The sequence below is a fragment of the Hirundo rustica genome, chromosome 6 (genome assembly GCF_015227805.2).
Source record: "Hirundo rustica isolate bHirRus1 chromosome 6, bHirRus1.pri.v3, whole genome shotgun sequence".
NCBI classification, from domain to species: Eukaryota; Metazoa; Chordata; class Aves; order Passeriformes; family Hirundinidae; genus Hirundo; species Hirundo rustica.
In genome coordinates this window covers 28194945-28207404 of record NC_053455.1, presented here as the reverse complement: position 1 = coordinate 28207404, position 12460 = coordinate 28194945, and the positions used below count along the sequence as shown (strand labels likewise).

General features: G+C 40.0%; 1 protein-coding gene across 1 annotated transcript in view; it reads left to right on the top strand.

The window, feature by feature from the left end:
* Nucleotides 1-233: 233 nt before the first annotated feature.
* Nucleotides 234-12460, top strand: part of LOC120753912 (uncharacterized) — a 52953-nt gene continuing 40726 nt past the window's right edge. Inside the window, 3 exon segments of the mRNA XM_058420901.1 lie at nucleotides 234-284; nucleotides 1482-1571; nucleotides 10168-10240. Coding sequence (XP_058276884.1) covers nucleotides 243-284; nucleotides 1482-1571; nucleotides 10168-10240 — 205 coding nt within the window. The 5' untranslated portion in view covers nucleotides 234-242.

Genomic DNA, 12460 nt, shown 5'->3' with positions numbered 1-12460 from the left:
GATTCCTGCCCATGGAGGAGTCAGGACTATATCCTGAAAACATGTCTAAAGGATTCCTGCCCATGGAGGAGTCAGGACTATATCCTGAAAACATGTCTAAAGGATTCCTGCCCATGGAGGAGCCAGGAGTAGATCCTGAAAGCATGTCTAAAGGATTTCTGCCCATGGAGGAGACAGAAGTATATCCTGCAAATATGTCTCAAGATTTGCTGCCCATGGAGGTGCCAGAAACACTCTATTACATGAATAAAGGGATGAACATGATACCATCAAATGCACTAGAGGTAAGGAAACACCTTTAAAGTTTAAGGTCCTCTGCACTTAAGGTCCTCTGCATTTGACAGAAAACAAAATCCTGCTTTGTGAGTGTGTTTGTATTCAAGCTAGTGTGCAAATTTGCTGTCTGATATACAGCAGTTCCTCTGCCTGAAGGAGTTTAAGGTTGTCAGTGGAAAAAGTCCTTCTGAATGCACTGGAGCCAAAGATCTCATCTTCATAGACAAAGTGAGAGAAGTCAGGGTAGTATAGGGACAGAAAAAAATAAGAAAGGGGGAAAAATTAACAGGAGGAGAAACTTTCTTCAGGGGACTAAATTGTCAGCCTTTTTTCTTCTGCAATTAAATGCTACTTTTATTAAAAATTTCATGGTTCTGTATAAATAGCGAAATTTTTACATGTATAATAATGTGTCAAACCCTTTTTTTTTGGGTGAAAATGGGATAAGGACAGGATAGAGTCTAGGAATAGAGGATTGAATTTCACTTACATATTCCCTTTTTGGTTCTGAATTTTTTCATTTTGCTTTGCATTCTCTGCATTGTTTCAAGATTTGCACTTAGTTTTAATTGTAGTACATTATGCACTGTTCTGTGCATCCCTGACTGGATGAAGGCACATCCCTTCAGGAAGTGCTTTGGAAGTAGAAACAGAACATTTCTTTGTAGAAACTGTCCTTTAATGGTGCTCTATAAAGTGCTTCAAAAAGGTGCACTCTACATTGTAGGAGTATTTTGGAACGTCTCTTTCCTAAGAAGATTGGAACATTAGATTTAAAATTTTGCAACTGCAGTGTTTCACGTTCTATGTTCAGACTCACAGAAAACATTCTGGCGTGTTTTAAACTGAGGTTTAATACTGCTAAGAGCAGGAGCAAATTGCCAAAAGATCACATTCAAAACGAAAAGAAAACCTTTTCCACTGGATAAATGTAGAGACACCTTCTCTTACAGCCATGATGGTCTTCTTTCATTTTCTGAATTGAAAGGGTTCCCCTGACATGGATTTTGTGCCAGTGTGCACCAAAACATGTGGTGTTTTTTTCATTAATCTGAGTGCGGTAACACAGCTGGGTGTAACCAACAGCCCTTCTAATCGAGGTTTCATCATAAATTATTGCGAGTTTAAATTAATTATCTATCCTGATAATGCTTCTGCTGTTGGTTTAACGTTATCATTTATTCTTTTTTTCTTCCTTTCATCAGGATGGAAACTCAGGCCTCGGTTCCTTGGGAGATGGTGAACGGCAAAAAAGGAAAGATGATAGTACTGGGCCAGACCAAGGTGATTTCAAGGTATTAAGAAGAGAATTTAGAACCAAAGAGTGCTAAGGGTTTTGTTTTTCTCAAAAGGGGAAAAGGCTGAGGTAGATAAAGAATGATGGCAGCAGCTTGAGTGTTACAAGGGACATGCCCCTAAATCTATTGCTTGACTCATTTTATTCCTCTTATGTTTATGATTTTCATTGAACATAGAATGATTTGGGTTGGAAGGCAGATTTAAAGGTCATCTTGTTCCAAATTCCTGCTATAAGCAGAGACACCTTCAAGTAGGCCAGATGGCTCAGTTTCCATCATTTCATGTTTTATTCCTCTGTTACATTTTATTTGGAACAGGTTGAATATTTAGTATTTTAATGCCTCACTTTTACTTGTAAAAGAAGTGAGAACTGGTGAGTTCTGTTCCACAATACTTTTTGTGACAGAAAGGGCCAAAAATAATGATGAGACATGCTCTGCTACAATGGCTTTGGTAGCGTGACCTCCATCCTTGCAATTTATGAGGGAGTCCTGGATTGTTGAACCCTGATCTTTTATGACTTTTATGACTTCTGTGCTCCATCAGGAGAGAAACTGTTGTGGGATTCTGTAAGAGGAGTTATGCTTTAATGTGCTAGGGCTATTTCTTGTGCATGAGTGTCTGTCAAAGGTTTTTTTGTTAGATATTGCTGGTTTTGATGGGAGTTCTCATTCTGCTACTGTGCTCTGAGTCTGGGCATTATATCTTATCTGTCAATGGAGAAGTTGAAGAGTGATTCATATAACAATTTTGTTCCTGCTTCTGATTTCTGTGAATTTCTGTGAAAATTTGCGCTATAGTCCTTCCAGACAAGTTCTACTGAGGCAAAACAAAGCTGAAAAGGAGCTTTGTCTGAAAGCTGAAATCATGCTGTGAACAGGCAGACCACTGAGCTTTGTGATAAGCTGCCTACCAGGTAGTTCTGCTGCAATTTAAGTGCTCACAAATTTAAACAAATTCTTATTCATATTCACAGTATTTTTGGGGATTTTTTTCACATGCACTCTTCAAAATTTAGCTATTGTGTTTTCCCAGTATTAGGATTGTTATTATAAAAAAACCCCCAATAAAACAGTGGTGTTAAAAGATTACACTGTATTTTCACAGGATATATTATATAATAAGTCTAGAGTAATTCTGGCATTTCATCTTGCAAATATTTAGGTTACAATGTCTGGTATCTCCAGCCTGGGGAGACACTAAAATTCTGGACCATGTCTAGGATGAAGAATTCTGTATATAGTAAAAAGAGGCAGAAAAAATAATGGATAATTTTTTTGGTATAATATCTGTTCCTTACAAGGGGTCAGGAACCTAAAAGCATGATGAAGGAAAGAAAAAATATTTGAGCTCCTGGGTTATAATTATTTATGATAATTATACATATGACAAGTAACTTCTCATCTCTATTTCTTAATCCCACACAGTGATGTGTTTGTTTTTCCATTGTGTGCTCAGGATATAGGCTTAGATCAAAGATATTTAAGGGTCATGAAATTTCAAGGGGACAGATGTAGCAGTAGCGGACCAAAAGAATGATTTGATAGGTCCATAACCTTCTTCTAGACCACTATACTGGTCCTGTCTCACACTGAAGGATTAATTTTTATGTTATGAAATTATAAAATTCATGATAATGCATCGGTGATGGACTGAGTTGTGTTTGCATGTGGTTACATTACTGTTTTTATTTGTGTTCAGAATTCCACGCTCCATCCTGTGCACTTGCATGGTCATTATTCGGCTACATCAACAATCATATGTTCATATAAAAGATGCAGACACATTTACCTCTCCTCCTGGATTTTTTCTCAAATATTAATTTTTCATCACTGAAACTACCAGAAGACTTAACTATGAGGGTCTCTGCCCACTCAGAGGCATTGTCTGTTAGAAATCTAAGACAACATTTGCCAGCAACTGCCTGTGTGTTTACACCAACATGCTGATTTTTATCTGCATTAAGAAATCTGTTTTACTGGGGCCTTGGCTAGTTCTTAGACCCATTCTAAAGTAACAGGCAGAGGCAGCTCTGTGTTTCTACCAAAATATTTGAGGATTGCAGCAGGTCTCATATAATAATGAATGTGAGGGAATGGGAGGGGAGCAATTGGGTGCATAGTTCTGAATTCACCATGACCCATGGTCATGTTTTAATAAGGCTGAGGCATCACATCTCAGGTCAGGTCATAGCTCATTTCCCTGCCAGACATGGGCTCCTTGTTCTTTCAGGGTTTGTGCAGCTGGGACAGCTGCAGCCCTTAAACAGAAGAGAGAGTGGTTAACCTCTCACCCTTGTGCAAAGCAGGAGCTCTGGTTTCTGTTAGGTTTTGGAAGCAGCTCTTGAGATCATGAGAGGAGCAAGATCAGGAGCAAGTTGTGACATCTGCTTCTGGTGCGGGTTGGGCTCGGTAATGTGAATGGGAGCTGAGGCAGGCAGGAGGGCTGGGTCTCCTCTGGCACCAGGCTCCTCGGCATGGCCTCCTTGTCTCCCACAGGCGCCAGAGCCTGCTGTCAGGAACAGCTACAGCATCAGCTGGAAAGCCAGGAGTCGACACTCCTGAGCCACCCCTAACCCCACAGTGCTTGCAGCAGCGTGGCTCCAGCAGCAGCTCTGCTCAGCTGCAGAAGCTGGTCTGAGCCCAGGTGCCTCCTCTGCCACCCTGAGTGCTGGTATGGGGTTGCCTAAAATACAGACTGCTGAAATTACATGTCCCAGCACACCTCCCACTTCAAAAATGAACCTCATAAAATCAAATGAGGCCATCAGCTCAAAACTTTGAAATATGGTTTGTCTAATCCATATTTGACATCAAGAATGCATAACATCTGTACCTGAGATAGACCTATAAATGCCCTTGAGAACTGATAACCAGAAAGAGAGATTTTCAGAGTATGATGCATGTCCTGTGGGAATGCCTACCTCAGGATGAGAATCCAGAAACGTTCAACAGCTGTTAGATGTAAACACTAATTTTACAGCTATCTGGAATTAGGTGTAAAGAGTCTCAACCCTCAGATGGTTCATGCTCAGCCCAGTTTCTTTGTGTCATATTTGTTCTACTTAGGGAGGGCAGAGCACTATAAAAGGGCACTAGTTTGTTTTTTTTTAATGGATGGACTATCCTATTACTCTGGATACAGTTTTACCTATGGAAATAATTTTGAACATGCAGTTGAACAGTTGAAGTTTTTGAATAGACCTATTTTACAAAATCTGAAGAAGTCTGATTGTTAAACATCTGCAAACACTAAGAGGTGAAGGTAGTGTTAACAGTATTGAAAGGGCTATGCAACTAGCCTGAGGTATCAATCAAATGAAACATCTCTGCAGATTTATATAATAAGTAATATAAATAATAAATAGTGATTTTATTTTTTATAATTATACATCTCTGCATTTATGGGATCCCTGTGGACTGAGACTATGCATCTTATGTTGATGAGTATTTGAAGTGTTGGTTTTTAGAAATGTCTTTCAAGAACAATATAGTGTGCATAGCCTCATTCCTCAAAAGTTTTCTGAGTCCCCTGATGGATATACGTATGAGGAAGCAGTCATCTGAGCGAAACAATTCTTGTGACCTTGCATATACCTGTCCTGCTCCTGTGGATGTGGAAAAATTTCCCCTGCTGGAACCAGGGTTACTGTGGCTGTATGCCTGAAAGGGGCTTTTCCATCTGGGTGTGGGCATTTTTAATTCATTGACATCCAACCAAGACTTCTGCTACTCCTCATGAAAAGGTGATCTGATTGGAAGGAGAAGAAATGTTACCAATAAAACGCACAAAACACACAGCTTTTGAAAGGCACTGCTGTGGCAGCAGTGATCATCAGCATCGGCAGCATGCCCACACACAGCCCCATAGCCCTCAGCTGAGGTGCCCTCCCCAGCCTGGAGGAGGTGAAGGAAGGAAGCAATTAGAGCATCTTTTCCATCGTGGAGCCTGATTTTGTCAAGAATGAGGAAGAACTTCAGAGAGGTGGCCAGGAGCAGCAGGTCTGGGCAGCCTGCCACGGGGGATCCCGGCACATCCCACAGCATCCCATGGCTGTAGCAAGCTGGGGCAGGGATTGGTGAGTGATTTTCACAGCCTGAAGCATCCTGACTACAACTGTAGAAAACTTACAGACACTCTTTATGGAGACCTGGTCTCAGACAGCTCAAGACAGACTTTCAAACACCACCAGCTCTAGATGCACCATCCGCAGGGAATGATTAGGTCCCTGGCTACCATCTAGTTAAATTAGCACTTGGAGATGAAGAAAGAAATACCCTGCAACATCCTGGGAGTGATTTCATCTCAGCAGAATGCTTCTCCAGGCTGGGAATGCAGGAATACCTCAGACAAGGCAAGGAAGCTATGTTTGCCAGGAAGGGCTGCTGAGCTAGTAGGTGACATAGAAACACATGGAGGAATTATTACTGGGTGATTGCAGGAAAAATGTGTGGATAGAGAGGAAGCTTTTTTTTCATGGGTTACATAAACAGCACACATTTTTTCAGGTTGGTGTGTAGAAATGGCTTTTTCAGCCATTTAAAAAATAAATTGATTGTGCTAAAAGTATTTTTAAATCATGTCTGATCTTTGCAGGGTGGTTTGTGGAATAGCATGCAATGCAGTTGTCCTGAAAAAGGTTATGGTACCAGTGCACTGTGTCACATAGTTTTCTTTGCTTCCTCATCACAGTTTTGCACACAGCATGTCAAAGACCACCTACTCATGAGACCAGATGGAATTTGGTCTACATTTCATGTAGAAAATCAGCAGCTGAGTGTCTGGTTGGAGGGTACCTGCTTATTGATGATGATACAGTTTTCACACACATACAAACTGAATGTGAATTTCAGGATCTCTGCATTATTCTGCTGTTAGTTTATAACTGCTTTGGAATAAATAACAATCTAAAAAGAGAACAATCAAGCCTGAGAATATGTTGACTGCTCCTGAAGGTTCAAGAGCGAACAAGTTCTCTTCGGATCAGTGTTGTTGAATGACTGGTCTGTTTTGGGAAGGCAGCTAAAATATTCTGCTATCTGATGGAACATCTATGCTAAACCAAGCACCTGACACTAAAAAAAACTGAAAATCATTGACCCAGCACACATTTGACTGTATTGTTGTATAATTGTGTGACTGGGGTAGTCTACAGTAAGTGAAGCTCATACTATCGATGATGAAGTGTGTGTTCATACTATTGATATCACAAGCTGGAAAGATGTAGCTAGTAATCGTCCATGCTGGCAGAGTCTGTTGGATGAGGAAGCCTAAAGGCTGAAGAAAGAAAGCTACTGAGAGAAAAGCAAGGTGTTTTTTTTTTTTTTTTTTTTTTTTTTTTTTTTTTTTTTTTTTTTTAAGGTAAAGATGTAGAGTCCCCCTCTGTTCTTATGGACTCTTGCCTCATTAAAGAGTCCTGCCATTCTGGAGCTCTACAGCCACTTGTGACAGGATGTATTATACAGCTATACTAGTGGAGTAATTTACAGCAGTGCTTCTTTAGAGGGATGCATGCCACACATACCTACATCTGAGCATAAGCATGACTTTAAAGAGGGCTGGGATAGACCTGCAGAGGCACAAAGGTTCCAGGAATGCAGACAGCCTGCATCACCAGGATGCTCATGACAGAGAAAATTCTATTTCCAAATTCTTATTCCTCAGCTGGGAGAAAGTGGGGATCATTCATATGACAGAGGAATCCCTTACTTTTACCAACATAGTAACTTAGTACCAAGTATCATACCACGTTGTTATTTTTTATGGGAAACACAATAAGAGAAGAGACTATGAAGTCTCTTGTGCATTGGATGGAGCTGCTGTTTGGAGAATCCCAGTAAAACTTCATTTCTCTGGGACTTCAGAGGAGCTAGTACTGGCTCCTCAGAGTGCTGTACTGCATGCAGCTGTGCTACGCACACATGAGCACAAGTTGGGAAGCACCAAGTTGAAGACAAACTGACACGTTGACAATTTGCTGTGGTGGAAGCCTCTCCGTACATGGAACCTCATGACATAGCAGCAGCCTTTTTTGTTGTTGTTATTGTTATATTTAACATAATAGGTGCTAAGTAAGCAGAATAACAGAATCTCTGTCTTTTGTTTTATACATGTATGACTGCTATTTTCTTTGTCTCTATAACTAGACCCCAGTAGATCAGGTTATAGTTGTCACAGTTGCTATTTAAATACATTTCTTTTGTTTAAGATGTTACTGGAATTAATTAAAGTGGCAAATCCTCCTGGGAGCAGAAGAACTAGCAAGGCCTGATCACCGGGTGAATTCTGCTCTCCCTATTGTCTTTGCTACCAGCAGGTACCAGGGCTGTCAGGACGACTGACACCTGGCTCCTGCCTTTTCTTCGGGTAACTGGCTGGTGGCATCTGCCTCTCCCCTACTGCAAGCACAGGTCCTGATTTCTGTAGCTTCTCTTAAGCCACTGATTTTTTAAATTTTTTTTTTCAGTAAAATTTCTGTAAATCCTTTTGTGAATCCTGCACCTCCGAGAATTGATTTCCCCATGCCAGATAGGGGAAAATCTGGCTAACAGGTTAGAAAGTCATTGCATGGGAACCAGGAAGAAGGTGTCAGGCGGCAGAAATAATCTAATATTCCTTAAAAAAGAAACCCCAGTGCAAGTTTTCTCCTATCTAAGAACCACAAATTGCTTTGCAAATAATGAATTCGTTGGTTCTCACTCAAGCAAGGCCGCTTTTCAGAGGAAGTGTTGCTGGAGCTGATCCAGGAGCTGGCAACACCTTGTGCAATCTCTGGAGATAAATGCCTCTGAGAGTTTCCCCCGTGTTTATGCAGATCCTAAGGAACAATGAGTTTCTGCCTTCTAGGGTATATGCTGAGGTGCCTAAGCTCATTCCTAACATATGAGTGTGGTGATCCACCTTTGTTAATTACCCAGAAGAAGAAGGGCAAATTAACAGGGTGTAGAATTGTATTAACATGGCTATACTGTTTCTAAAATCTGAACCAGTATCTTTGCACGGGGTAGCTCTGAGGACATATCCTTCTACCAGTTGTCTGCAGATTTTGCAGTTTCAGTAAGGGTTTTTTGTTTTTTTTTTTCTCTTTTGAGAACAATTGAAATAGAAGGTAAATTGCTTTTGTAGGTTGAATTTAATGAAGAAGCACTAAAAAAAGAAAAAACGTCATAGACTTCTTGAGACACATATAAGAGGGGTGGAAACAGCAATGGTTTTTAAGAGCTCTATAAAAAGATTTTAACGTAACGTGATATGTTAGAGGAGGAAATAGAGGATTCTAATGACATATTGGAAAATAATTTGTTGTGATGAAAGAGGCAGAATTATCTTTCCATCTGTAAACAAAACCCTTTTGCTCTGTTCTGTTGAGAAAAAAAATGGTGTGAGGTTTTTCCAGCTTCTGTCTTAAAATCTATTTTGTCTGCTTGTTTATAATTGTTATAGGAAGTCTCTGAAGTGCTATAGAAATAGAAGGATGCTCCTAAAATTAGAGGAAACCTGTTGATAAAAATAACAGTTGTCAAAAAGAATGATTTGTGGGGCTCTGCTGTAACCACTTATGCAGGTGGAAATGTTTCTAGGAGTGTGAGGAAATAACCATGTGTCACAGCCACAGGAAATGCTGATTTATTTATTGGCTTGGTCAAAATAGCCTTTTGCAGATTGCTCTGAGCCAGAGACAGGTTTATGGAATGAGCCAGCAGGAAATCGTCTTCCTTAGAAGAAGGAACTCACATTTATCTTCTAATAATAAATAGGAAGAGGTCCCTGCAGCCACAAGACCTGGAAAGACTTGCTTTATGGAAGATTAAGGCTGGGATATTTGAAGGGAACAAAGGAAGTTAAACACTTTCAATCTTCAGGGTTTTTTTTGGAGAAAGGTAGTATGATTTATTTTTCTCCAAAGGCAACCCATGCCTAAATCTTTAGATCTTAAATCCTCTGGAAACAATTTTCAGCCATTGGCTTGTCTCATAGCTGTGATTTACAAAAGCTCACATTACTGTTACTCTTTTTCTCATACGATTGTAAATTGCAGGAAATCTGTGTTTTTGAAGCAGAAGGCAAAAACACCTCTTAAAAAGTGGTACTTCAGGTTTATCCCTGGGAGTCCCCAACAAGAGATATTCTCCACAGAACTTTTTTTCAGTGTCATGGGACCTTATGTGTGGTTACTAGGGGGATTGACTGCAACTGTGACTAAGACTGATGGCATTTTGACAACTTCATCATGGCGCATTTAATCAGTTCAAGAGACTAACGGTAGTTATGTTGTAGATTAGATTCAGCAATTTCAGAGTGAAAGGTTTTGCAAGCATCTCATGGGCTGTGTAAATTTCCAGGGATTTTCTCCTGTCTTTTCTGCTCTCATGAGCAATCTGGAGTCGCAGAGTAACAAAGCAAAAAGACAGTGAAATATATAAAATGTTTCGATGTATTTAACAGCAGAAGCTTCATCTGCAAAATTGTGAGATGATTGACCCAAGTTTTACTAACTGTATTTGCGCTTTGTGCCACCCAGTTAGTTTGCACATTTGAATTTTTTTCCCACCAAAGGTTTATTCAGACCCCCTTTTTACTGTTCCTCTCTAGATAGAATCCTCTCCTTGCTACCTGTTGACTGTAAGGATCATCCGGATGAGAAATCTCCAGCGAGTGGATGCCTGTAAGTATCTCCATTCTTAGTGGTAACTCAGGAAAGAGGCAAATAATATCTTTTATAATTTTGTAGCAACATTTTCTTAGTGTTTCTGAAATAACCCAGTGTCTGCATACGTTAATTGTTGTACACCAGGTCAGTCCTTGCTTCTTGCTGCTGTTTCATTCTTTTCCCTGAGCTTTCTGACTGGTTCCAAGACTTGAATGTGTTTCTGGGGATAAGTACTTTCTATCAAAGAAAAGAGAGTTTCTGACAGAGATAGATGAAAGACTCCATTCCATGTTTCTAAAAACAAGGAGTGATTCTGCTGATGGTTTGTAGCACCTTGGGAAATGTGGTTGGGAGGAGCAAATCCTTTCAGAGTCCTCAATCTTGGTTCTAATAAAAATGAATTGAACAGGAAAAAGCTTTTTACAATCATTACCACCAGGCTAATGCCATCATTAATTACCCTGAAAGGACATTTTAAAAAACGTGCTAAGTGAGGGCTGGATGCTTGGTCCTTTCTAAGGCTTCTGCACAGTCTTGTAGTTGTGCAAGAGTGTGTCATGTGGCAGGAAAGTGGTGAGAAGGGACTAAGGTGGAAAGGAAAACACTGATTTGTTAAAGAACATGGACTATCCTCATGCATGCTGAGGAGAGGTGTTTCACGCAAAATAGACAAGTTTGTTTTGTTCGAGTAAGTAGAGCTACCTGTGGAAGGATGCTGAAATTGGTTTGAGAGCTAGTGTGGGAGGGAAATGATGTAACCCTCATGAGATTCTCTTGATTCTCCTGTTTCGCTGTGAGCAGCAGTGATTGGCTCTATAATGTCTTGCACATGAAGAGACAGGAAAGATTTTCTGAGAGACAAAGATGTGGATTTACCACCATGCAGTACCATTCCCGTCCTACCTTGTGGTTGTCACGTGTTTTTCTGGAAGGTGTATCAGGGGACTTCCCTGTGTCACAGCTCTGAGTGAGGGAGACAACAGCTGTATCCTAGGTGATACCACTGGGCTGCACGCTCCTCGCCTCCCTCCTGCTCCATGGCTGTGGCACATGTGTGGTGAAGCAAGAACACAAAAAGGTCTCATCAGGAGCTCATCTCAGATCTTCTGCATGTCAGGCAACAAGGCAAATAATGAGGTTGTAGAAAGAGATTGTGCAAGCAGAACTGAGGCAACATTTTGCATTAAATACACAGCTGACTAGTATGGCTGCATCTACTCATATAATTAAAGATTTCTTGATATGCTCTGTATCTCAAAGTACAGTTAAGATACAGGAATGATGAATCACATCATTCCAGAATAAAGTACTTGCCAGCCAAACAGCAATCAGTCATTGATCTTGAATGGTAAAGCCAAAGTAATATAGTAGTTACAAAAACACACTTTTAATGCATTTTAAAATCAGTAGTATTACTTCTAGATTTTCCAAATATACTCAAAAACATATTTTTGCAGTTTCAAAATTCTTCAAAGCATTCTTGTCTGCATAGAATTTCCCAGATTAAAATAAATAAATAAAAACATTGGAGGAAACAGAATAACAACTGAAACAACTTTTGCATCCAGAGGGAGTGATTAGGCTACAGTCCCTACGAGTGAAAGTGCAATTATTGAGGAGGACATGGAAGCTCTCACTACAAAAAGGAAGAGGCAAAGAAGGTGAATAAGGAGTCATTTTTCACAAGGAGGCTAAGAAACAGGAGTGGTGGGAAGGTAGAATTAAAACAGATGATATCTCTCTGGACCAGTACAGTGAAGTTGCTGTCAGAATCTCATTTTTAAAGCCAAACTAAGATAAGAAATGTGAAACAGAGCAGGAGAGGGAGAAGTTCTACTCAGTATTTTCCAAACAAATTTTTCCATCAGAGAAATTTTATTTTACTCAGTAGGAATATGCTGATTTCTCCACAACTATTTTTAGAAAAAAAATTGACAGAATTAAACTTTGTTGTTGTTTCTGCATTATAATGTTAAAAAGTAGAAAATCAATAATTAAGGTGTCTATTGACCTATCACAATGCATATATCATTTTTCAAGCAGTTCTGGATTTTTTTCCCATTTACTTGGACAGAAAAGCAACAAGGCTTCTTGGACACATTCAACTGCATAAAATGCAGCCTCCAACCAGTTTGAGAGAGTCAGTAGCTGTAGGGTGACATGGGGCAAAACCTGGTGGAGAAAGAAAGAAAGAAGATAAAAAGGTCCTGTTGCAGACAGGCGAGGTTTTGCTTT